Genomic DNA, 27,613 nt, shown 5'->3' with positions numbered 1-27,613 from the left:
GTAATCGTCTGACACTTAATACCTGGAAAGGAAGTTTTCTTGCCAGGTTTATCCCATTGTTTACAAAATGATCATCTCACTGTATTTGGATCCCAACCCTGCCATTTGTTGGGTAATCTTAACTCAGTGACCTAACTCTTCTTAGGCTCAAGGGTTCGCAACAATAAAATGGAGACACCACCATCCATCTCAGACGGTTGCCCTGAGGACTGAACACAAAGCACCTAGCACATGTCTGGACTGACACAGATGCTCAGTAACAGTTCCTATTACAGCTGAGTAAATTTTATTATCATTAAATCTGTACCACCCCCACGCCAAAACAAAATGTTAGGCAAAATGTTACCTTTGAAAACTAAGCAAAAGTTAGAAAGGTTGTCAAAGGCACATCCCATGCATAGAGGGAAAAATCTCTTGCATTTCTCTTTCCTTTCATGGTGTGAAGATGTCTAGCTGGTAACACATCATATAAAGGGACACCAGGAGTGGAATCAGGCAAAAACTAAAAAGTGTGAAAATTCTATCTATAAAGTTTTCCTCCTATCTGGTCAAGCTGACAGAAGGACAGGTCTGAGTCCTTGCAGGTCTCTTTAATAAGAACTATTTCCCCAGGAGGTTTTGGAAGTGTGATCGTGAGGGAAGAACCATTCTTGAGCCTTAGATGAACCAGGATCTTCAATTTTTTTTTTTGGTAACCCCCCCCCCGCCCCACCCTTAACTGTTACTCATCATTCAACACTATGGTGTCTTTTTTCACATAAGAAAGTACTGAATCTCTTACTTTACAAGTAATATCTAGACCATATGAATTTTCTCCTCTACTTGTCGCGCCTCCCATTTTTTCAATTCTGGAGATCACACCCAGAGGAACATCAAGTATTAGAGCAGAATCCTGTAATGGACAGAAATGCGAAAGTCAATATTTCAGTCAGTATCATTAAAACATCAAAAACATTTTGAAAAACACAAATGCTTTAGGGCACTTTTACCTTGGCCCATTTTGCCACTTTCTATGAACAAAACTGTGATAGAGATCACACATAACAGAGCAAGCATGACAATAGGCAGTTATGCAACCAAAATGCATCCCCAAACATGTGTCATCCTGTACTGCCTACAGAATAAAAGACTAAACTCCTAGGGACACAATTCAAGGGCCCTGTGGTGTCACTTCCAGCTGGTCTTCGCAGGCTCCTCTCCCACACTGTTCTGTACTCCCAGCTAAGTACTGTTCCTTAAGCACTGTCTACAATCAGGCCTCTGTGATTTGTGCATGCTGTTTCTTTTGCCCAGGATGATCTAGGTTTCCCAGCTACCAGATGTTTCCCTGTGGCTTAAGCCCTGGCTCAGCAAACATCACCTCTAACAAAGCTCCGTTTCCTAATTAGAATTGACCACTCCTTTCTCTGAAGTTCTAGAACACTAGATTCAGACTGCTGCTACATCGCTTGCTTTACTCTGCCAGAAATTCACCAGTCTATATTCCCTACACCAGAAATCAAACATTTGGAAGTGGTGCCTAGCTGAGGCATGGGTGCATGTGCAAGGGTGCGCTTCCCCAAGAAGGGCCTGGACGCACAGCGATGCCTCTCCATCATTCCTTATCCAGTGCTGGGTGCAAGGGCTCCATACAACTGCTGGCAAGCCAGAATCACATTCGTGAAGTCATAACACAATCATCACGAGATGGCAGCAGCTGCCACACATGGAATAACTCGTCTGTGCCAGGGGCTGCAACAGGGGCTCTGCACGCCTCTTCTTTCTGATTTTATCATCACAATCGTTCCGGATGTTGGTGTAGCAGTTTTGTTTCTGGACGTGGCCATCAAGGCTTTGAAAAGCTTCAGTAACTTGCTTAGTAAATATTGGGAAGGGTTGAGATTTGAGCCAAGGTCTGGAAACACACATCAGAAGAACCAGACAAATGGTCCTACCCTTTTGCTCCCATAACTGGATTCTTAAGAGCTTATCTTACAGCTACTGTACAACAGGACTGAACGGTTATGTGTGTGAAGATGCTCAATGGAGCCAGAGGTGGACGTCAGGGTGGAGAAAATGACCATTTGTCAACTTGATGGAATAAGCATGCAGCTCCTAAAATAATTACAGTACGTGGAAAAATAAGCTTCAGTGGAGAAAAACACCATACAAAGTGTACGGAGTACAGTAATGTAAAATATATATTTACATGGACAAAGACAGGGAGGCCTACAGAAATTTTTTAAGTCCAATATTTTCTTAAACACTGTGATTACCTTGATAATAAAGAAAATATTTTCAAGGTGCTTATTACATTTTTATTGTTTGGAAGATGTCCTTTTGGGGGATACAAATAAAGTTTAAGTTCTACTTTAACTTCTCCTTTATACAATAAAAAAAAAACCAAAACATTTTTTTATAAAATTATAAATATAGCTTACGGGTATTCTAGAAATTCAAAAAACATAAGAATGTGGTGCATCCATGCTATAGAACACTACTCAGCTACAAAAAAAAAAAAAAAAAAAGGGACTATGGACCAACAAAATGATGTGGAAGGCTCTGAAAGGCATCATGCTGAGTAGCTCAGGCCAATCTCAAAATATCACGGACTGTATGAATCCATTTATGACATTTTTAAAGTGACAAAATTATAGAGACGGAGAACAGAGAAGTGGTGCCAGGGAGTGCAGGGAAGGAAGATGTGGCTCTAAAGTGGCAGCAGGAGGGAGTTCTTCTGCAGTGGTAAAATAATTGCAGATCTTGATTGCTAGTGCATAGTTCTGTGACTTTACACATGGGGTCAAATGTCATAGACTGTATGCGGGAACCTACAAAAATGAGTACATGAAATATCAGTGAGGTTCAAGTACAGTCAGAGTCTTAGTTAACTGGATGGTGCCATAAATTTCCTGGTTTTGATCAAGCAGTATAGTTACTGGAGAAGAGAAGCTATAGGTAATGCCCTAGTTTTCCAAGTTCGATCATTCACAATATTTCAAAATGAAAAGTTAAAGCCTAAGAGTAAGGTTGTTATGGTGTAGAGAAAAAAGCACAAGCTTTGACGCTGGACAAAATTGGTTCAGATGGTTTTGACATTTATTAGCTGGATAACTTTGGCAAGTTACTATACTTCTCAGCCACATTTACCTGTAAAGTAGGGATGATTAAAGATCATGGACTTAAGCACCTAGCATGGTGCCTGTCACATGGTAGCTAGAAAATAATGGAAGTTATTATTATCACAAAGAACATCTTAGTGTTTGGAAAATGTAAGTGCTCTACAAATATAGCAGATCAGTACATTCTTGCAAGCAGCAACAGGTCTTTCTCTTCATAGCCATAAGGAGGCATTTTTTAGTTGTCGCCACAGGGTGAGACACCTCACAGCGTGACTAAAATCCAAATGCCTACAGAAGAAAAATACACTACTCAGGAACTGTGTACATGTATAGCTGCATATTATAATGTGTTTCCTTCTCAATACAACCTAGTTATTAAAAACATACCATCAGGTAGACTGTTGTGTTTGAACTGAGACTTAGGAGTATCTAAGTATATTCCTAAGTATTAAAATTACGCCTAAAATCACACAGATTAGAAACTAAATAGAAGTCTGATACTCTAAGGTCAACATGGAAGCAAGGATATAAACACAAAAGATGAGACCATACTGTTCTTTGTCCTTGTATGGGGGCAATTCTATAGCTCTGATCAGCCTGACCCAACACAAAACAGAAAATGGGACAACTGAGGAGAAGCAGCCAGTTCCTGACCACAGGCACCCACAGTTTAATGAGGCTACTTGCCATGTTCTCCCCCAATGACAGATTCAAGATCAGATCACACAGCAGGCCAAACTGGAAGATCCGGGAATAGGAAAATTAGCTTAACTTTGTAGAAACTGGAGTTGTCACTATCTAAATATCATTAAATATTTAGGAATTCTCCAAGGTCCATTATAACTCAGAATTCTGTACCTCTACGGATCTAAAATAGTTGAAAAAGTAAACAGAACAATCTAAAAAAGATGCATTCATTTACCATCTCTCTCAAGTGTATATGGAGTAACAGAAATCATACTGGATAGTAGGAACCACTAGAGATAAATAAATAAGATGCAAATGCAGCCCTCATGGAGCTCAGGGCCCAGTCTGGGAGATAAGACACATGTACCCAAATAGCTCTGATGCCAGCTTGCAAAACAAAACAAAACAGAACAAAAGCCATGTCCAGACTAATGAGATGAGAGGTCAGAGGAGGGCAGAACAATTTCCTATTGATTGGGTCTCATGAAGGTTCTGTGGCAATGGCAATGTTAAAGATGATTCCTACAGGATGGAATAATAGCAGCTGTAGATTTGCCTTCCCCAAACAGGTAACAGTGACATCAGCTACACCTGTGGGAAAGTATGGGGATTTCATAAAACAAGTGGATCAGGTTTATGATCAGGTGGCAGAGGAATTCCCTGGGGAGTGCCCCAGGGCTTGGATCAGGGTGACTAGGATCCATGGAGTCTGTTTCGTGAAGAAGAGCACAATGACAGGCCGGTGCTTCCTGAAGATTCATTTGGCAGCACTAAGCACTGTGTACTACGCCTGTTCCTTGGAACCCTGCAAGCTAATGGTTTAAGGCAAATTGGGAATGTAAGAGAATCTGAGAGCACAGTGACCCATGTGGGAAGCAAAAGAAAGAGACAATGAGCCAGTGGGGGAAGCCTCGCAAGGACTCAAGATTTAGGCCCACACAAGAGATGCGATCCCACCAAGAGATGCAAAGGACACAGAAACGGATTTTGGAGAAAGATGAAAATTGTCACTTTGACATGCACAGGGCTGGGGGCTGATAAAATTATCATGTGCGGTTAAGCAAGAGGCAGCTGGACATATGGAACCGGGAGAGATTTCCAAAGCACCCCCTCCCAACTCAAAATGTCTAGAACATGTTTCTCTCTCCAAATCATGTCTTCCAATCTCAGTGGCTGGTGCTCTATCCGCCGTTACAAAAGCTGGAAACCTAGGAGAGTCATGCCTGACATCCCCTTCTCTGTTATCCCTCACCTAATCTCCCACATTTTCCTCTTAAATCCATCTTGCGCCTGTCAGCCCCTCTCCAACTTCTCTGGACCACGGGAACAAGCCTAGCAGTCTCCTCATGGACCGCTGCTTGCCTTAGAGTCTGCCCTCCATACAGCAGCAGGGGTGATCGCCGAGAGTCCATCTGATGCTATCAGTCCTTGGCTTAAATCATGTCCAAAGCTTCTCACTGCTCAACCCCAAACACCTCCATCCTTAGGGGCTACGAGATCTTGGTCATCTGGCCCCCACCCCCGCTCCTCCTGCTCATTCTTCCTGCTGCTCTCCCTGCCCCCAACCCAGCCACTGGCTTATCCTTTCCTGTTCCCCTTGATCTCAGCTGCTTCTCTGCCCCTCCCCCCACCCTAGCCCCTGCCAAGCATCTAGGTCCTTCCTATTCATTCTTCAGACCAGGGGCCAAACATCATTTTCTCAGGACAATTTCCCAGGCTCCTCAAACAATGGCACTCCCGTAGGACTCACTCCTGTACTGCTGACACTTGGTACAAGCTGGTGTTACACATCTGGTGTGATCATCTGATTAATGTCTGTGGGTCCCATCGCAACTAAAACTTCACGAGGGAGAGGCCAGGTCTGCCATGCACACCACTAGATCCGAGCACCCGGCACAGTGCTGACCTGCAGCGGCAGCCTCTCAAATGGTCAATGAATAAAGAACGAACTAGAAGAAGTGTGGTAAAGAAGGGGAAAAGAGAGGATGGTAGTATTGGGGGGGTGGTGCAGGTAGGGGGTAGCAGGGATCCAAGACACAAGGAGCCAATGGGAATCACAATGGAAGGCACAGAACGACCAAATGGGTACTAAGGTTTTAAGGGAAGGAAAAGAGGCTCAAGTGGAGGAAAGTTTGTTTTGGAAAAAAAGGCAACCAGTCCCTTCCGCTGAGACGAGGAGGAGAGCATGGAGGAGAGCACGGGTGGAGGAGAGCACGGGTGACAATGGCCAGCAGCAGGTGGTGGAGTGGGCGGTCTCCGGGAGCCCAGGGAGGAGGGCTTGTAAGTGTTCAGCAGAGCAAGGGAAAAGGTGGGTTGAAGAATGTGGAGGGTTTGGCAGTGATGCAGTGGGGAGTCGGAGAGAGAGGTCGGCCTGAGATTAAAAAGAACTGCCCGTGCAGGGGGAGCCCCTGGGGTCTGAAAGCCTGCACTCTCACTCTGCACTTGTACAGGAACTAATGAATGAAATCTATGTGACTTGCACACCATAGTCCATGGCCTCTCAAGTCTGGGGGCTGGCAAATTGGGAATGAAGTGGCCACAAGGGGCAAGGGAACCTAAGGGCTCAACAGGCTCTGTTTTATCCTGAAACAGCACTTATTTTGCGGCAGCAAAAGGAGGGGATGATTCAAGACTGAAGTTTAACAGGATACCTATAGTAAACATCCGATGTCCCCACTGAAGTTCTACTACAGACACTTGAGAATGTTTTATTATAGGGTTTGGGACATTATTTCAGCTCTCTTAAAATGAAAAGAGGTGCTAAATCTCCTAGACTGAAGAACCTAAAAAAAGGAAACTATCAGAAAGTCTCCATTGTATTTTCATGAAAAGAAGACTACTGCAGGAATCCTTGTTGGTCACCCTTACGATGAACTGGATGGGCCTTCATTCTGGGAAAGAATACAGATCTGGCTCCAAGTGTCCATAACGGAAGGAGAGGGTGGTGTTCATGGCTTACAGCTCCAGTTGCAGCCAATGACAGAGACCACGGAAGCTGAGCACTGCTACACTTGTTAGACACCCGGCTCCTGGGTGGCATGATACCCAGCACCTGCTCGAAGGTCATTTCAGAACCGAGTATTTGAGAGAAACAGAGTCTGAAGGACACACAAGCCAGCCAGCCATCTCAATTCTGAGTCCTGTAAATATACTGGTAAGCCATCAAAAAGCTAAGCAAGCAGACCTCATTTTTCTAGTCCCTCAGAGAAAGACCTTTTACCAACTAAAGGTGAACATGCATTCTATAAAGACGTGCATTCTGTCTTTATAGCGGGTCTCAAATGGTAGTGAAGAATCTTTGGGTAATACTCTGCCTGAAGGATGGACTCATCATGTTCCTATATTTTAGAGACATTTCTCCTGGAATCTAATCCAGGAAGAACATCCTACTTCTGACTTACCATCAGAAAATGAAAGGTGTGTGCAACAACATGTTTGTCATCTCATCAGCATTACTCGGTTGACAGGCCTAAAAGCCTCCGTTCTCTGGCTATCACACATCTGCTGTGATCCATTCTGGTTCAAGGGTGTGTGGGCTGACGAGGAGCGAGGAATACCAACTTTCAGAGGGGGTTACCTCTGGGGCGAAGGGGAGCTGGGGCTTCTTCAGCTGGATGGTAGATTCACAGCTGTTTAGGTTATTCTTTATAAACTTCCTATCTTAAATATTTCAAAATGATTTTGCACACAGAGCAGGGATGGGTGTGAGCTCTAGGTGAAGCAAATGGCCTGAGGGGAGGTCCGGAGGAGAGTGCCCAGGGCTTAGTTAGGGGACAGTGGGTAGGGCACCTGAGCTGGAATATGGGCTGGGCTGGCAGGAGACAGGTGGCAAGGTGCAGTACCCTAACTCCCTGGTAAAGGCATAGGAAATGAGGGAGGAAAGGAGCCACGGAGAGTGTCTGAGCACGGGGATGGCATGACTATAAAGAGGACTTCAGGGGCCAGAGAGAAGGGAGTGGGGAGAGGTCAGAGGCAGGGAGGCCAATATGTGGCCCCTGTGATGGCCCAGGACAAGACCCTGGACTGGGGTGGGGTGCATGTGAAGACTGTGGAGGAGGGAGGAGAGGGGCAGGGACCCCAGGGCTGCTGGAAGAGAAGCAGCACCAGCCAGAGAAGCAAGGGCACCAGAAGATGGCACTGGGGAGGGAGGAAGAGCTGAAGACTCCCGCCTTGGCCCCTGCACCTGGGAGGCAGGCAAAAAGCCCAGGGGTCTCGGGCAGGCAGTAAGAAACGAGGAAAAGGGGCAGCCTGGGTGGCTCAGCAGTTTAGCACTGCCTTTGGCCCAGGGCATGATCCTGGAGACCCGGTATCGAGTCCCACGTCAGGCTCCCTGCATGGAGTCTGCTTCTCCCTCTGCCTGTGTCTCTGCCTCTCTCTCTCTCTCTTTCTCTCTGTGTCTCTCATAATAAATACAATCTTTAAAAAGAAAGAAAGAAAGAAAAGAAACGAGGAAAGGGGGAGGTGCTGGGGTGGCTCGGTCAGTTGAGCATCAGACTCTTGGTTTGATCTCCCGGGTCATGGGATCAAGTCCTGTGTCGGGCTCTGCTTGGGGATTCTCTCCCTCTGGCCCTTCTCTCTCCCTCCAAAATAAATAAATCTTTTTTTAAAAAAATGAGAAAGGGGCCAGAAGAAAGGCAGCCCTCGAAACCAAAGCAAGCCCAGGGGCGACAAGGGGATGGCTCTGCCCATCAGCTGTGGCCTGATCAGGGAGAGCATGTGGGGAGGAGCACAGCCAGCACGCAGCGTTATCCTGAGAGAGGAGACCACAGCCAGGGAGCGGAGGAGCCCTGGGGAGGACGAGGACCAGAGAGAAGCCCTGGGGAGGCCTCGGAGGCGGAAGGAGGAGGGAGACCACCAGACTGGTGCGTCCACAGAATGGGTTCCCAGTGACCTAACAACCACCCTCCTGGGCTCTGCTCGTTCTTTATCCTGCCGAGCCCTGCAGCATTCCCTCAGCGGTGTGCTCCCTTCCTTCCCGAATCTTCTCCCTTCCACCGACTTCCACCGAAGCCTCCGCTCTGACCACCTCTGCTTTCTCTTCTCCGGTGCTGGGGCTGCCCCCCACAACCCCGCCCGGGAGAATGTTCGAGCCCTCAGGGTCCTCGGCCGCAGCATGCGGGCCTTGTCAGGTAATCACGGGGATGCATGCGGCTTCCACCAACACTGACGTGCTAACAACTTCACGGGCTTCGGAGTCACGTTTCCAAATGCTTCGGAGACATTGCCACTCTGGCTGTACGGCTATTAAGTCCACCTGTTCCGAGGATCCCCGGGGGCTCATCTCCGCCACACTCCTTCTCCCGGGAGGTCCACGTCAAAGCAAAGGATCAGAGGCACCACCCTCGACTCGCAGTCCTTCCTCCAACTCCCGCCTCCAAAAGGCCACCCCGTCCTCCCGAACCTCCCGCGCTCTTCCCTCCTCCTGGTGCGACGACGACTGTGCGAGGCCCCGGCTGCTCACCTGGACCACTACCTTTCCCACTGCTCTCCCCACCTCCAGTACCCCCTCCCCCCCCCCCAGTCCATCAGACACACTGCAACCGGCCGTCCCTTCCAGAAACGCACATCCACTGTGTGGTCCTCCCCATAAGGCCGGCACCGCTGACCTGTGACTCGCGAGACTCGTGGGGCGGACCCTGCTCCTGGCTTCATCTCCTGCCCCCCACTCCCCCTCCACCCTCTGCTCCAGCCCCAACAGCCCACCCAGCCATTTCCACACTATGTGGTCTTCTCCAGATCGTCATGCAGTGACACAGGGAAACCCTCTACCTGCACCGCTCCCCCCTCTCTCCCCTCCTGTCCAGGAAATTGTTACCATTCTTCAAGACTCGGCTCAAATATCACCTCCTCTACAAAGCATGCTATGACTCATCATCACTGTCTCCCTTGTAACCTCACAGTGTTATGCAACCACCCCAGGCTCTGTCATATTACACCCCAATTACTCGCCTCTGTGTCATTCACCAAGCTCACTGTTAGCTCACCGTGCTGCTCACTGAAGGTTCCAGAATACAGGCACGAGCACATGAATGAACCAAGGGGTTACTTTGCCTTTCTCACCGGCTACCGCACCTGAACCTGACGTGCTCCTGGAAAGGAAGCCGAAGCAGTCTTCCTTCTTCTTGGGAGTCTACGGATTAGAGCACCATGGGCCAAAAGGGAACTGCTCCCCCGTCCCCGCCACCACTGTGGTCATGAGAGCGACCCCACACCAAATTCCTGAGCACCCTCAAGGTCAAAAGGGGGCTATGGGATTTACAAAGCCCAGAAACAATGTCAGTATTCGAGATGCTGGGATTTAGTGGGGTCCTCATGGCAGTCAGACTGGAGTGATGAAGCCTGTTTCCTCCCAAGTTCGCTCACAGAATACCTTTTGCCTGAGTGTCTACCGCGTACTGGACACGGCGCTACCTAGGCCCAGGACCAGAAGGACTCAGCATTAGTAAAGGCCACAGACCTACAGCAGCAAATAAGTAAGACCAGACTTCCTTCACTCAGCACGGCCCGAATGAACACCCTTCAATGTGCCAGGCTCTGTCCTCAGCACTGAGGGGACACAGGGTGGGGGTCGGGGACAGATGAGCATCCCTGTCCTCAGAGGGCCAAGCAACAAGATGAAGCAGTGAAATATATAAAATCGGAGGTGGGAGGCAAGGGCTCCGGAGAAACAAACATGGAAAGGAAAGAAGGTGTGACGGTCAAGGGAGGGCTCATGAGCAGTGGGTGCTAGAGGGGAGGGAGAGGCATGGGAAGAGGCTATGGGGACACAAAGACAGAGGGGCCCCTTCACGGGAGCTGGAGGAGGCTCAGGACTGCTGAGATGGGTTCTGAAGGACAGCAGCTTCTGAAAGGAACACCCAGATCCAGGGTGAAGAGCACATGCCATGCCTCCATATGGAAGAGCCTGGCCAGAAGTGGCATGAGTCGAAGCAAGAGAAGTCACGAGGATGTTTATGCCACATAAGTGAGATCGGATTTTATTCTGTGAGCCCCAAGGAGCCAAAGAGAGTTTTAGGCTGGAGAAGTAAGCTGGCCAGCCTCGTTCTAAGGAGGATCATTCTGGAGGCAGCATGCAAGGCAGAGTGGAGGACGGATGACCAGGAAGGAGGGGCTGCAGTGACAATCTAAGGAGACAGCCACTGTGCTGCTATCATCCTAGGGAATGGGGTGGGTGGGACACCTTGCCGTTGACACCTCAATGACGTGGGACAGCGGGCTCCCACGAGTCAGACTGCACTCCCGCTGCTGGGTTTACCTACCTGAAACAGGTGTCCGCTTCAAAGTGCCAGGGAGAGGACAGCTCTTTGTCAAACACACAGTTTGCAGCAGAATCCACAACTGATGTTCTTACTTAGGACTTTAAGAAACACTATGATGACTATGTTTTGAGGCTTCTGCATAACCACTTAACATGGCTTTCTGTATATGATGTTTTCTGCCATGAGCTTCTCGCTTTTATACTAAATGTTAGGGCTGACTGCTCAAAATGTTTATGTGAAACAGTGGAAGAAGAAAAAAGTTAGTAGTCGCTGTCAAATGGGCTTTTATACACCCCTTTGGTGTTCATCCCCACCTTCGACAATGCCACATGAAAACCAACGAAAGCTTGCTATGTGCTCTCCCAATCATAAAAGTCATACATGCTCATTCCAAGTGGAGGGAAAAAAAATAAAGCATGCATAATTCCACTCTCCAGAGAGCCCAAGGACTAAAACGCTTCATGTTATTTCCTCTTTTCTACTGATACTTTTCACTCGTTTTGTGTAGCTGAGATCGTACAATCCTGTCATGGCAGCAGAGTCTTAAAAATTTCCCCAGTTCATCATCAGTGACAGCAGAAAATGGGACCGGGCATGCGTGGCCAGCCAACAAGCCAAGGGTCTCAGAGGGGTAAGGCACCGTAACACTTGCTTTAATTCTCATTTTTGATGACCCTTACATATATCAGCATCAAATCTCTCAATCTGTCCCAATTTGACCCTTGGGAGCCGGACAGAATGAGTCTGATCCCTGATCCACAAAAGGCACTTCAGACATTCATTCCAGGGTAGCTCTGCCGTGCCTCGCTTCTGTCTTTTCTTCAGATGAAAAACCAACAGTTACTTCAATCGTTGCTTCTATTACAGCCCCTCCACAAACCTGGTCCCCTTTGTCTGAACCCTTGCTGGTGTGCCAATGTCCCTCTTAAAACGTGGCACCTGGATCTGAACATGACACGACACTCCAGGTGGGACTACAGTCTCATTTTGCTGGTCACTGTCTTATACTTTTTGTGAGTAGAGCCTATGGGTATATTAACTTTGACATCAACCAGGCCCAATTACTGGGTCAAATGAGCTCAAGCCCCTGTTAAGACCTCCTCCATCCTTTGTTGGCACCAGCGGTTTGTATAAAATAAATGTCATCTACAAGAAATGTTGTATCATTAGTTTCATTCTGATATCCTAGTCTATCAAGGCAGTTTCAAATCACACCTGTGTAGTCTAGCGCATTGGCTAGTTTGTGGTTTCTCACATATTGGACATGCATGCTTTCTGGGGGTTCAACTGCATTGTGTTAGAAATGCTGCAGAGGAGGGGCCCTGCACAGCGAGACATTTGGGACTGCCCTTCCTGGTTGGCATCGAGCCTTTAATCCACGGTCTAAAACTCACCTAGGTGTACCACCACCATGTAGCCCATTGGCTTCTTAGTCACATGCCTTGACTTAATCAAGACAAGGCAACAATAGTCCTGAAGAAGTTATGGGGTAAAAGCAACGAAACAAAAGCTAGATTCCCCCAATGGTCTCAACATCTCCTGTATAGAAACTGCTACTTTTCCACGAACCCTGGACCTATCCATCCCCCCTTGGTCCATCCCCCAGATATAGCTGCCCCTTCAGGCTGGCCTGCATGATGGTGACCCACTGTATCTACCGTGGGTCCTTCGGTGACAGCCATGGCAGCTCTTCACTTGTCCCCTCCCTTCTGGAGCATCTCGTCTCCATCTCATTGTTCCATCGGGGGTACATTCCTTGAAATGCTGTGACAAACATTTCATGGCCATGGAGTAAAAATGTAGAGTGGCATAAGCCATACCACAGGCATCCTACTGCTAAACCACTACCTAGTACTTTGTAACACTTGGGAAGTTCTAGAGCAATGGGCCTTAACGAGGGATTCATATCATCAGCATCCTCCTCTGTGGAGTCTTAAAATGTACAACTGTATCTGGACCACAGGCCCAGACATTTTGACACAACACCTGTAGGGCATCTGTAGTGTCTGTTAAGCACCCCAAGTGGTTCTCATCTGTGCTTCTGGTAAAGAACCACTATTCTACACTAACTCCTCCAAACTAGCAGATGGGTCCAGTTACCAATGCTTCCCCAATGTGATGAGGGCCAAAACTTCTGACTTTTTAGATTCGCTCTTGCTACATATGCAGGTGTTAGTGGTAAATGAGCTTTGCAAAAGCCAAAAATTAAGAGCTGAGAAGCAAATATATCCCCCATGTTAATCTGATCCACAGTCAATGTTGCCAGGTAGAAGAGACATAGTTTAGCATTATCTTTAACAGTTAGGGTCATCTTTATGGTCTTAGATTCTACTTACCGTTTCCAAACTTCTTAAATAAAGACGATAATTTGTGATGTAAACTCTTCCCTTAATGGGGCCATTGAAAGGACATATGTAAATAACTTCTTTGTCTATTAAGATAAAAAAAGTACCCTAAAATAATGGAAATATATACCAAGATACACAACAAATGGCACTCATTTAATATCAACTATGTGGCTAAGAATAGCTACAGTAAAAAAAGGATCCCTAGAAAGGTCGAGAAGCGGGCACTGGGCAATGTTTCTACGTTACCGTGCCAGATCAAGTGGGGGTCACAGGTCACCTCCAAGCACCGGCACGGCTTCCCTGAGCTTGACCAAAATGCTGTCACCACCTGGGGCAAGGTGGTAAACTGGAGAGCAAAAGTGGACTCGGGTCCTGTTGCTGCTACTCCTAGGTGGTTCTTAGAGATAACTACGGAGCTCCTGCAACCAGAGGATGGCCGTTCAGGTGGGACAGTCTCGTGGACTAACCACCACGTAGGGTCTGAGGCTTGCCAACCTCTCATCACACGAACATTGTGATGTTTTTAATAAATGGATGTCAGTGGTAGAAATATTCCTAGTATTTTCTAATAGTCCAGAGAAGAGTTTTTAGTTAGATCCATTTCAATCGTTTCAGGGACAGAAAACAGATGGCCAAGGTAATGGTATATCTTTAGTAGACTCAAACATAAGGAGAGACTCAATCAGGAGAGGTAATTTATTATAACAAAAAGATCTTCCTATTATCTTTCAAGGATGTCCTTGAATGTGTTAATGGCTTTTAATTTTTTAAAACAATTTTGAAATCCCTTTCTCCTTGGGTGCTAAACGAAAAATGCCCAGTAAGGCTACATCCTGCTAATTCAATGAATGACTACCTCAGTTAAGCTTCTGACAATGATGCAGAGCACCAAAATTCCATATATGAGGGCCACCTGAAGTAAGCTATCCTCTTTGCTCTTATCCAGAATTGTGATGGATGCATGCCACTGGTTTTCTCATCAAGACCAGAATCGGGTGCAAGTCTATGGACATGGAAGAGTTTCTCACGGTGCAAGGCTAACTAATTCACAAAGGCACCATGTCTTATGGCCTTAATCTCATCAACAGCATGTTGTAGCCACTTGAGCTAAACAACCCAGACTTTAGTTAACAAACCAAAAGGTTCCCTGAAACAATGGTAGCTGTATCACCACCACATTACCAAATATGTGATAATCTGAGGTGAGGGTGTCCTCTGCCCTAATATAAAATGTGAATGCCTACAACATTAGCATTTGGCTTAGAAGCTGTCAGATGCTTCTATATTCTTAAGCCTGAATGATCTGGTCCTTCCAAAGTAGATCCCTTCCTCTTAATATGAATTTACCATGAAAAAAAAATACGTCAACAATTGAAATACTGCATCAATATCACTAACTCCAGTTATTGGACAAATGAAAGATATTCTAAACCAATATGGTCTCCTATATTTCAAAACAAAGACTACAAAGATGTTAAGTCTTTAGGTTGATCAATTTAAGGCACACATCCTAGGCTGGAAAACCTTAACATTATTTTGTGCTTATAACCTCAAACCATGAGCGCTTAGAGCTCCAATAAGAGACATTTAAGAGATAATCCACTTTTTTCCCAAAATAATTGTCAGTCTTGGGTACAGAGGGAAAAACATCACCCTCCTGAATATCATGAAACTCCTGAAAGAACTCTCTGATCAGGAAACTAATGGAGAGAGTTCTCCTTATATTAACAGTTTTAAACAAAGCTAGCCTATTTCTCTTAATTTGAGTTCTGTAGAGAAAGAGGGATGGAAGCCACCTGATCCTGCTGGGACTCTCATCAAGTTATGTGAATCCTAACTTCACAGGACCCTTACCAGTGATACGAGTTTCTCCTGGAAGTCGAGGAACAGCCTCACTCAGGTCCCAATTAACTCCATCCCTAGAAGCCTGGAAATGAAACGGGGTGTCAGAAGGAATGACATTACATTTGCACAGATTTTTAAGCAACCTGGAACACAACCAACCAGAAATAGACTCTGTAAAGAAAAAATTACAGTGATATTTACCATTATAGAAAAGTGGAGCAGAAAAAGCAAACGACCAAAAAATTACAACTTACATCAATATCCTTTAGCTGTGTTAACTTTTGGTCTGTAAATAGCATTAGCACACTTTTCAGTATCAATGTTTAAACTCCCCTTCCAACCACTTTACAGTTAACAGTGTTTAGGGAAGCGATAAAAAGTCAATATTAAGCATATTCTATAGACACAGGCATACTCTGGCAGCTTTTTTTTTCCATATTAAATATTTAGTCATCTTTTGTTAAGAGCAGAGATGGAAACTTCATTTCAATGGGCCCTTAACTGAACAACAGTAATTACAGAATCTTCCCATGTCAGAAAATAACTTCTTACATATCAAGTTTCTTACTTTACTGAGATCCTTCCTCACATAGGTCACTACAGAAGAGGAAAGGGCGATCAAGCATTTTACCGAGGAGGCCAATCATTTTATGTGTAAAGTCAGTATATACTTCCCTCAAAGGGTTTTTGTGAATATTAAGTGAACACGCACCAGAACACTTTTGTCAATTATCAAGGGCTCTGCAAATGTAAAGTATCATGAAATAAGAGAACTGTGAATTGTGTATTTAAGCAAGATATAAGCTGTCAGAGGTAGGTGCTCGGCTGGGCTTTTAATGGTTTTATCATTTTTATTCAGGCACAAAATGAAAATTCCTGGCCAGTTTTCAATGTTTTAGTGCTTGCAAGCTGAGCATTTTAACCAGGAGGGCAAGACCAATTGTTGCCAGCCAGGAATGCCTTCCCTTCAGTATCCTTTAATGCTGCCACTCACTAACTAAAAACAAGTATGACGAGCAAATGTAATATTCAGTATACCTTTTAAGGACCACAGTTCGAGGTCAGAAGAAGAAAAGTACAATTCAAGTACAAAATTAGGCAAACAGATGTCTGATTAACACAGGATAACATGGGATTAACAGAGGATATATTTTATATTAGAGTCACACTCCACAAGGACTTACAATTAGCTTCATGAAGTGACTCTGGTGTTTAGAACTGATCCTTGTACCATAACGATACCAAAATACAATAAAAGCATATAATCTCGGGGATGAAAAAAGGTCCTTGTAACATGACACCCAAAGCAGAAACTATGAAATATAAAAGACCGATATATGTGATCACATAAAAAATTTAAACCTCTGTATTTCAAAATCAAAATGCCATAAATAAAATTAAAAGGCCAATGATAAGAAACAAAAAGACCTGTAATGTATATTATAAAGAGCTGATCATCATCATATGTAAAGAACACTTATGAATCAATAGAAAATTATCCTCTCAAACACTCCAAAAAGTAGGCAAGGGACACAATAAGCCACTTCAAAAAAGAAATACAAATGGATGATAAACATTTTTTTTTAAAAAAAGGTTACCCTTGTTAGTACTCAGGGAGCTACAGATTAAAAGAGACTAGTTGGCTCCCTTCTGATTGCTTAGGCATCTCTGTACACTACTGGTGGGAGTGTAAATGAATCTTTCTGGTGAGTAATTGGTAAATGTATCCAAAGCTTCAAAGGGCCATGAATAAAGCTTATTTTAAATCCATCCCTTCCTTTCAATGTATGTTTCAAAATCTCCCACTAATAACACAATTTTCTTCTTGCTACTTTGATAATTCTTTTCTTAGTGCTGTATTCGTTTTGGTCATACAATTTTTTTATCATCATAAATAGAAAATAAGGTCAATATTGAGGAAGGTATAAGAACCTGTTCAGTGGGCCTTGGCCTTCCAATATCTCCTTCAGAAAGCTTCCAAGGCTGAGATTGCTTACTATATTAAATATAGTGTCTGGCAGCAGTTGGCAAAACAGAGGTTCTCAAAAAATGAAGTTACGTGAAAGGATTTACAAATGCAAAACTTGACACATTTATGGCATTCTGTCTTTTGTGGAGCAAGACAGGATAATGAAAACCACATATGTTGGAGATTTTACATTATGTGAATAATTAATAATTCAATGAGCCTGAAGTGACCACCTAATATGCAAATATGAGAAGAGAAATGCAGAGAAAGAGGTACAAATTAAATCTGAAAACTTACCCTCTTAATAGACTCATTCTCCAAGGAGTGTGAATTATATTTAGAAGTTGGTGCAGAAGCCATACTGGAAACTAGCAAAAAAAAAAAAAAAAAAGACAATATGCAATATCAGTGGAATTTGTAGGCAACTTCCACCAATGTGGCATCTGAGATTTAAATATGGCGACTGCAGGGATCCCTGGGTGGCTCAGCAGTTTAGCACCTGCCTTCGGCCCAGGGCGTGGTCCTGGAATCCCGGGATCGAGTCCCGCATCCGGCTCCCTGCGTGGAGCCTGCTTCTCCCTCTGCCTGTGTCTCTGCCTGTCTCTCTCTCTCTCTCATGAATAAATAAATAAAATCTTAAAAAATAAACAAACAAATATGGCGACTGCGAAGAAACAGTACTACACCCCTGCAGGCCCCATTTCCGTAGCAATCTCTAGTGGGAAAGAGACACACAAGGGACTAATCACAGCACACAGCACAGGTCACGTAAAAGAGCGCCAACAAAGGTACAGCAGCTAAGTGTGCCTGGGGGAGCTCAGTGGGAGACACTACACATACTTACAGAACAGTTATTCATAGCTTTCAAATCATCTCACAAAACATACTGCTCAGTAATTGTGCAACAGGCCTCAGATTTCCACACTGCTTAATTTTTCAAGATAACTTAGAAGCAGCCAAGCATCGTGGTAAAAAGAGGTAGGCAACTGAACTCACAGTCTTTCTGTCTTTCAGAATTCTGTCTTCTCCAAATTGAGGCAATTTAAAGTGGCATGGACTTGATGGAAATCAAATTAGCAAGATTTGATTTGATCAGTATTTTCCAGGGAAAGTTTATACTTCATTTAAATAATGCATATTCATCACAATTCAGACATAAATGAAAGCATCGTATTCAGAACATACACAATATCATTTCAATTGCAAGGGTTTAGGCTTGGGAAGACTATCGCAACAACAGGAAACTAAGTGATGCTTTAGTTCTTTTATTTCTCCAAGTTAATGACATGGAGAGATCCAGATGAAGTAACTGGGAAGTGAACCACATCAACTAGGTGAGGGTGGGTATTTCTGGGATCTTTTTGCCAGGCAAGCACTCACTAACAAAATCTGGCACGGTGAATATTAACATACCTTGGCACAAAACCTAGTGATTTGATAGCTGCACAGTGCCAGTCACTGGCCATCGTGAGGCCCAAGCGAGGTGACAAAGATGCAGGTAAGGGTAACGACCAGGATAAAGAGGTGAGGATGGGTACATGAGGACATTCTTACAAGATTAAAGATTAGGACTGCCGGGCTTCCAGCCGCAGAGTTCAGCTCACCAAGAGCAAGGCTGGGCGCCCATGGGTCACAGTTGCATCCCGGCACATGGTTGGCACTCATAACTATTTGACCGGTTAAGGATTATGTACAAAATACACAATATTGTGAAACATCCTGATGGGGCGAGCTTGTACGCTGGTTCACCAAAGCCTAGAGCGGTGGACCTAGGATGCTACCCTGAGGCTTCAAAATCAAAAATTATGGCAAAATAAAATGCTTCTTTATAAATTTAAACCTGCAATTATTAAGAGGCAACACGACCTAAAATTAGAAATAACTTTTTAGAAAGATTAAGGAATAACTCTAAAATGAGTGAAATTCAGATAAAAGCTTAGGAAAAATAGCTTTGAAAGACCTCTCTAACCTCAAGTTCAAATCCAAGCAAAATAACTCATTATTCTCAGAGACAGCAGAATGGATAAGGAAGACTAGTGAGAGCAAGTCAGATGTTTCTGCCCTGAAATTATTCTATGCACTAAACAAGATTATATACTTGGCGGATTTTCTTCAGTCACAGATATGAAATTACTTCTTAATAATCAGATACTGTAGTATTTAAAACATTTTAATAATATAAGTCAATGTTTTCAAACAATGTTAAATTACTACTGTCAAGTCATTATAAGAAATTTAAAATGCTGGGTTATACACTCAATTCAGTCTTCACTTTCCTGTTCATGTTTCTAAGTCATAAAAGAAAGGAGTCTTCCTATTTTCTTCAACATTCATCTTAAAAACTTCAATTTAGGGGCATCTGGGTATCTCGGTTGGTTGAGCATCCAACTCTTGATTTTGGCTCAGGTCATGATCTCAGGGTTATGAGATTGAACCCCACATCAGGCTCTGGACTGAGCATGGAGTCTGCTTGTCCCTCTCCCTCCCTTCTCCCTCTCATCTCCAAATAAATAAATAAAATCTTTAAAATAAAATTTGAAACTTCAATTTAAAATGAACTAGATTAAACAAAGGAAAGCCCTCGCATCTCCCTTATTTCTAACTACCTTACCAAGATATAATAATTCACTACACAAGCCACTTTTTACAAGCCACTCTTTTGAAGTGTACAATGGTTTTTTAAGTATACCCAGAGTTGTGCCTCCATCAGCACCATCCGCTTTAGAACATTCTCATCACCCTAGAGAGAACTCTGCTTCCATTAGTCACATATCACTCCCCATGCCCCTTGCCCCTAAGCAACGACAAATCTGCTTTCTATATCTATAAATATACCCATTCTGGACATTCTATATAAGGGATCATATACAATTCACCTTTAATCAGCACAAGTTTGAACTGCATGGGTACTCTCACACACAGATTTTTTTTTATAGTAGAGTACTCTAAGTGTATTTTCTCTTAGGACCCCCCTTAATAACATTTTCTCCAGCTCACTTTATTGTAGGAATACAGTATGGGGCACTTGGGTGGCTCAGTGGTTGAGCATCTGCCTTTGGCTCAGGGCGTGAACCCGGGGTCCTGGGATTGAGTCCCTCTGCCTATGTCTCTGCCTCTCTCTGTGCCTCTCGTGAATAAACAAATAAAATATTAAAAAAAGAATACAGTATATAACACAGACCACACACAAAATATGTGCTAATCAACTGTTTATGTTATCAGTAAGGCTTCCAAGTCAACAGGAGGCTATCAGAAGTTCAGTTTTTGCAGAGTCAAAACTTACATATGTATTTTCAACTGTGTGGGGGGTGGATGCTAAGCTGCATGTCCTTCAAGGCTCAACTGTAATATGCAGTCTTTGTTCAAGGGTCAACTGTAATAGGTCTAAAAAGTCCTGCTTTTTTTTTTTTTTTTTTAGAGTTACACCAGAAACTGCTATTATTCAAAGGTGGATCAAGCACAAATCTGAGAAATCCAAGGGTCCACGTAACAGAGGTCAGGTCCATGAGGCTCGCTTTAAAATGTCATAAGTGAACCTCTCTGTTGAATGGTTCCAATTGATCCCTGAAATGCACAGAAGCTGGAACAGCGTGATGTTGGAGAGCACAGATGTTAGAGCCAACTCCATTCAAATCCTGACTCTGCAACTCACTATTTGACCTTGGGCGGGTGATTCAACCTTCCCACTATTCAGGCCTTTGGCTGCTACTATCTCTGCGTTTTTGTAGCACAGATGGGCGAAATGAAAGAACTAATACATAGGACGGGCTCAGAACAGGGTTCCGGTATATACATTAGCAAGTTATTCACATATTTTTTCAATTATGAAAGGAGACTTATTACATGCTGACATCGTAACAAATTATTCTCCAAATTAGTCCTGACCCTTTAAATACTAGCTAGAAAGTTAACGAACACAGGGATAGTGCGTGGCCGGTGGTGACCTAGTTACAAAGCATCTCTCTAAAAAGTACACGAAAATACCCTTTTGGTTATATTTTGCCCAGGATCCCTAAAGATCAAGTTTTCATCCTTTTTATTTAAAAAACACTGACTTTGGGCTACCCTGGCTTTAAAGCGAAATTGAAACTTAATTTTTATATCTATTTATATCTAGCTACACCACACACACAGACGCACACACACACGCACACGCACATTACAGGAATCTAACCAAAGGTAGACATCTCGCATTTTTGATCCTGGAGAAAAAACTTTCGCCATTCTTTCAGCCCGATCCTCTTTCTATGACAGAGAAGGTGACCAGAAGAGCCTAGAGGGCGTAGGCAAAGGCCCTGGTGTGAATCAGTGGCAGGTTCAGCTCTAGCCTTGGCCTCTGGACTAACACTGTAGTGTCCTTTCCATCTAGGGAAAAGTGCTTCCAAGTGGTCTCTATTTTGAAGAAACTAGGTTGGATGTGACTAGTGCCATTCCCAGCACAAAACGAGTTTTAGACTAAGAAGCAGTTAAGAAAACTCAACTCATCTAGGCAAACAATTACTGGGGTCCCCAAACTCTTTCAAATAAAGCTACAATAAGGTGGCATTTTTCAATAAATCAAATCTGGAAGTCACAACATGGCCTTAATTGGATCTCTCTTTACAGTCAACACAACTAGACTTAAAGGTCTCATGGTCCCTCTCTTTGTCCCTCCTATGCTGTCCCCCTGGCCTCTCTTCCTCATCTCCATCTGTCTCCCACCCCCCTTCCTTCTCTGCCTCTCTGTGCCCATCTCTTCTCCCTAGCACTTACCATATTTCAGATAATCTTTTGTTACTGTCTGCCTCCCCCCACCAGAATACAAGCCCCCAGCAGATGGGGATTCTGGTCTGATGTACTTACTGCTGCAGTTACAGCATCTGTGACAGTGCCTGGCACCCAGTAGGTACTTAGTAAGTGCTGGTTAAATGAATAAATGAACTGGGCAATAAGGAGCTCGCCAAAGAACAGAACCATTGTTCGCTCGATATTTCATTTAAGCCAGGAATTCATGCAAGCTTAAGAAAATGATAGAACAAATCCTTGGCTAATCAAGATGCTCAAGGCAGGGTGGCTCTGGGCAGCAGAAGGGCAGTGTTAACTTCTGCTGCTTCGAAGCAATTAGCTCCATAGAGAACTGGAGCACTGCTGGCCTCCACTGCAGACTCTTCCCATGAAACAGACCTTCCAAATTCAGGTGCAGAAACCTCTTCCACCAGGCCCTGCTTCTAGACTAAGAAACTATTCCCCTCCCTGTTGCATATGAAAACCCCAATTCCACAAAACACCTGCAGCAGTCAGCACTAAAAATGCTTTCTAAGAACTGTGGGCCATTCTTATTAGGTAAATCTAAAGACGGCAGAATTAGAAAAGTTTTCACCTCCACCTCATAGGGCCTTTGCAAGCAAAATCTAAACTCCAAGGGAAGCCCTAGTACCCATGGTCACCTGACTGGAGACCACTGGCCCTCAATTAGCAGTTGACACGGGCTTCCCATGTACAAACAGTGACAAAAGCTATGCAGGCTTTCAGTCTGGGTTTTACTCACTGTGCTTTCTTATGCTATGTTGACGTGTAAATGAAGTTTAAAGATAGTCTTTCTCTGGAGGCTCCCATGAAAGCTGTGGAAAGCTACCCAGTCTGAAAACCCACTTCTAAAGACTGCCAGGGAGCAAGAAGTTGTGCGTAAGAAGCCTCTAAGTCCAGAATATTACATATCTTCCTGAAGGAGCGCTCTTTACTTGGAAGTCTGTTTTGAAAACAAAAATGCCAAATACTTAGGACAGGGCTGCTCAGTATCACTAGATCCCATGCTCCCTTTGGCATTAAAGCAAATTCCTGTAAAGATTTACCCCTCTCCTAGCCTGAAATGAAGATCATAGATATTACCAACCTAAACACGATTTCAAGAAATAATCAATACAGTGCCTAAGGGCCAGTATAAAGGAGAAACAAAATGACAGTAATTTATAATAAAATAACGCATCTTTCTTTAAAAATTTTCTTTTCTATTTTTTTAAAGATGCATTTACTCGAGATGGAGAGAGAGCGCGCGCTTGTGGGCACACATGTGCACCCAGCAGGTGGAAGGGCAGAGAGAGGGAGACAAGCAGATGTGGGGCTCGATCCCAGGACCCTGAGATCATGACCTGAGCAGAAACCAAGAGCTAGATGCTCAACCAACTGAGATGCCCAGGCACCCCTAAAAATTTTTTTATTTTTAATATACATTACACTAAAAATAAAAGCAACCCCCCATTACCAATTTGACCTCTAGGGGGAGTGTCACCCCCAATGAGAAGCACTCAAGAGTTCCCTTAGGTACCTGGAGCGCCTTTACACACAGGATTTACTAAGTTAACTCATTCTCATTTTTGCATTAAAGTTGCTTTGACTACAGACCACCTAGGAGGCAAGAAAATGAAAACAATGCCTTGAGAAACCACTCTGCACAAGAGAGAAATGTTCATCTCAGCCATTTTGAGACCAGGTACACCATCAATTCAAGTTCCATATGTGCTCAACCCACATGAAAACAAATGATGGTCTATAAAACTAGGAATTTGGGGACACCTGGGTGGCTCAGCGGTTGAGCGTCTGCCTTTGGCTCAGGGCATGATCCTGGTCCCAGGATCGAGTCCCGCACCGGGCTCCCTGCAGGGAGCCTGCTTCTCCCTCTGTGTCTCTGCCTCTCTCTGTATCTCTCATGAATAAATAAATAAAATCTTTAAAAAAAAACCCTAGGAGTTTATTTCATTTTTATACATCTGCCTTTGCACAGGGGTTGGTAAACTTTTTCTATAAAGGGACAGGTAGTAAATATTTTAGGTTTTGTGGGCCATACAGACTGTTACAGCTACTAAACTCTGTGTTGTAGCATTAAAACAGCAAAAGGCATTAGAAATGACAAATATCCACCATTTGCTTCAACGTGGATGGAACTGGAGGGTATTATGCTGAGTGAAATAAGTCAATCGGAGAAGGACAAACATTACATGGTCTCATTCATTTGGGGAATATAAAAGTGAAAGAGAATAGAAGGGAAGGGAGAAGAAATGGGTAGGAAATATCAGAAAGGGAGACAGAACATAAAGAACTAGGGGTGGTGGGAAACGAACTAGGGGTGGTGGAAGGGGAGGAGGGCGGGGGATGGGGGTGAACGGGTGACAGGCACTGAGGGGGGCACTTGACGGGATGAGCACTGGGTGTTATTCTGTATGTTAGCAAATTGAACACCAATAAAAAATAAATTATTAAAAAAAAACAGCAAAAGGCAGAGTCACCTCACTGGCTAAGTCAGTAGAGCATGCGACTCTTGATCTTGGGGACAGGAGTTCAAGCCCCAAGTTGGGCACTGAGCTTACTAAATGAATAAAAAAAAACATAAAGGCAATACGGAAATGAAAGGGTATGCCTATATTCCAGTAAGATTTTATTTACAAAGACAGGCTGTCACTGTCTGCCTTAAACTGTTAAATATAAACTAATAAAAATATTAAAATAAATGATTTCCAAATGAACTTTCTTTGCCCAAAGTAAATAACAATCGTGTCCTCTTAAACTAAAATGTAAGTTATTGGTCACCCCGCCCATTCATAGCTTATACCTTATAAACGTGACCAGCTGCAAAACTGTATGATATGGTTGAAAAAAGAAAGAGATTCCGTATTTAGAACAGTCTGTGCTTCAAATCCCAATGTTGTCGCTTGATTAATAATAATAATAATACACCACTGGACAAACTATAGTTCCTGGTCTGTGAAATGGGCATGATACTTCCACAGCAGATGGCAACACAGAGGCACTCAAATACCAAGCCCCCTCCTCCTCCAAGAGATGCTTTGATGAGCTCGAAGTCATTCCTCAAACTGGTGCTAATACACTTGGCTGGATCGTCCATAAAATACACGGTGTCTAACACTGGGTAACCATTCTGTGTACACACTTTCTAAGATGATCCATCTGATCTTGGCATGGCTCTGAATAGCCTTAAAGCAGTTTATCTTTAAAGCATGCTGACTTCTATTTAAAAAAAAAAAAAAAGAAAAATAGAACACTAGAATCCTAGCCCAAGGAAACTTTCCACAGGATCCCTAACATGGGGACCTCACCTCATTACCTTCTATTTTGGCTCAACAATCTAGAAATATGCTAGAGGTTTTTCAGAGTAAATCTGTGTTTATCCCACAACAGTACCCGCCCGTCAAGGCAAGTGGCTTATTGTCTAAATAGACACATGTCACACATATGCCTCACAGCTCCTCAATTTGTCTCAGCCACATCAAATCTCAGGACTAAAGGGGCCTCATTTTGATGATTCTTCTTTGGAAATTATAAGATGTTAAGCAGCATTTCATTTACAAACTCGAACTTCGGGTCACTTTGATATTTACTATCCATTTTTTTTTAAGATTTTATTTGTCTGACACAGAGAGAGAGAAAGAGCAGAGAGAGCTCAAGCAGGAAGAGGGGCAGAGGGGGAGGGGAAAAGACAAGCAGACCCCAGACTGAGCCTGAGATGGGGTTCCATCTCATGACCCTGAGATTGTGACCTGAGCTGAAATCACGAGTCTGATGCTTAACCCACTGAGCCACCCAGGTGCCCCTACTTTTCATTGTAAAGATCACGATACATTTGCTTCCACTTCTTTAAATGCTGCAAAGATCTTTGGCTAAAAGCAATACAATTCAGATCCAGTGTAGAATGCTTTTTGAATCATTTTTTTTCCAGTGGTTAGTGATGGATTTGAATTGATCCACTCACCATATTCCTTGGTCCCCTTATGAAAAATGGCCCATCGTCAAGACAGCTGATTGGCTTCAGCAGCATGAGCTGTGGCCATGGATCAAGATAACTTTCAAAATGCTTCCTGAATTGAAATCAGTATGCTATATAAACTCTTAGAAAACTCAAGTGCCATCCTTGACTTTCTTAATGTAAAAGGGCTACTTAGTAATATTACAGATATTTAAACAAATCATTAAATCCACCCACGGATTCTGTAACAGCCAAATACCTGGCAGTAAACAAAGTTTTAAAATAGGAACAAGATCAAGTTCCCCATCCACCTGCCAATTTCAAAACTCATGAACCCAGCTCCATGATAAAACTGCATCTCCGCGAACTATTTTTCCCTGTGAGGAACTATTGCAAAAAGCCTATTTTAGGCTGGAAGTGAAAAGCACCTTCTTAAGCAAAAAGGTAAGGGTGGTTGTTGAAGGTTGAGAGTAGAGACGTGGAAACAGTCACAACTGCAGAAGTAATGAAGGTGCAGTCCAGAAGATCTCCCGACTTCCCAAGGACTTTCTCAGACTGGCAATCCTGACAAAGAGTCCTCCAACTGGAGTCAGTGGTGATAGGGGGAGGATAAGAACTAAGGGGCAGGTGTGCAATTTCTAGAAGAACAGGGACAGGATTCAAGGCCAGAGATGACACCCTTCCACTCAGACCAATTCCCCAGGGCACTTTACTGGAGGAGCAGCAGGAGCTTTGTGAGCACCAGGGTCCATCTTTACCTGCTTGGACACAGGAAGCTTTACCTGAGCTCCCCCGGCACGCATGCACACACACACACACACCTTGCTTCTCCGCCCATTGCACAGATTTCTAATATTTCACTCCTCATGCTGTACTGTATGTATCCACTGATGCTTTGTGTGGTTCGATCTGCACTTCCTAAGGGCGAGGGCTGTTTCACCGTGTGGCACCAGCATGCAGCAGCCTAGGCAACTCAGTCTACGGATAAATGGAGACAGCATCACCCTCACAAACTTTCCTGACTTTGGAGAGGCTAGTCTTTGGCTGTTGAAGGCACCCCAACCTCTCTTCCTCCCTGGGGCTGATTTTTGCATATCTGTGTCATTTTTAATTAATGTATATATCCCTAAATAATGTCATTTTTGTGTGATCTTGACCTTTTACACAGAAATGCAATGTTTCCAGTCTTCTGCCCTCTGCTCTGCTCACACGGCAGGGTTGGGGGAGCCATATAAGTAGACGTGCGGAGCTGTACTTTTTCCACCACTGCATAGAAGTCCGTTGTTCCACCCTGTGTCTTCTGAACTGGTTCCAGGTTTCACTATTCTGTTCTGCTCTAGCAATCTTTTAAATGTCTCCCACTTTGCGCACAGTTGAGAACTTTGGATAATGATCATGGCTTCCATTTACTGACCCTCCACTACGTGCCAGGCATTGTTCTAAGCACAGATGGACTCATTCGACCCATCCCTCTCCCCAACAACCTTATAAGACAACTACTATCACAATCTTCATAGGAAAACACACAACCCCAGAGAAGAGGAAGGTTAAAGAACATGTCTGCTAAGAATTGTCAAAGTTACAGTTCAAACCCAGTCAGCCTGACCCTCTTGCACACTAACATATTTGTGGCTCTGGTTCTCTAGTAGATGATCAAATGAAAGAGG

At 44.0% G+C, this 27,613-nt stretch overlaps 1 protein-coding gene across 5 annotated transcripts in view; it reads right to left on the bottom strand.

Annotated features, from left to right (window-relative positions):
* Window positions 1-27,613, bottom strand: part of MTM1 (myotubularin 1) — a 97,474-nt gene that overhangs the window by 55,188 nt on the left and 14,673 nt on the right. For 3 of the 5 annotated variants that reach the window (XM_072744091.1, XM_025985846.2, XM_025985848.2), the window contains exons 2-5: window positions 17,507-17,577; window positions 15,250-15,322; window positions 13,384-13,478; window positions 782-892 (exon numbers count right to left, since the gene is read on the bottom strand). In XM_072744091.1, the coding sequence (XP_072600192.1) occupies window positions 782-892; window positions 13,384-13,478; window positions 15,250-15,322; window positions 17,507-17,569 (342 nt within the window). In that variant the 5' untranslated portion in view covers window positions 17,570-17,577. The remainder of the gene's footprint in view (window positions 1-781; window positions 893-13,383; window positions 13,479-15,249; window positions 15,323-17,506; window positions 17,578-27,613) is intronic. The other 2 variants (XM_072744093.1, XM_072744092.1) reach the window with 1 other exon arrangement.

The sequence above is a fragment of the Vulpes vulpes genome, chromosome X, assembly GCF_048418805.1.
Source record: "Vulpes vulpes isolate BD-2025 chromosome X, VulVul3, whole genome shotgun sequence".
NCBI lineage: Eukaryota > Metazoa > Chordata > Mammalia > Carnivora > Canidae > Vulpes > Vulpes vulpes.
The sequence above is the reverse complement of the archived record's forward strand: the minus strand, read 5'-3'. Positions and strand labels throughout refer to the sequence as shown.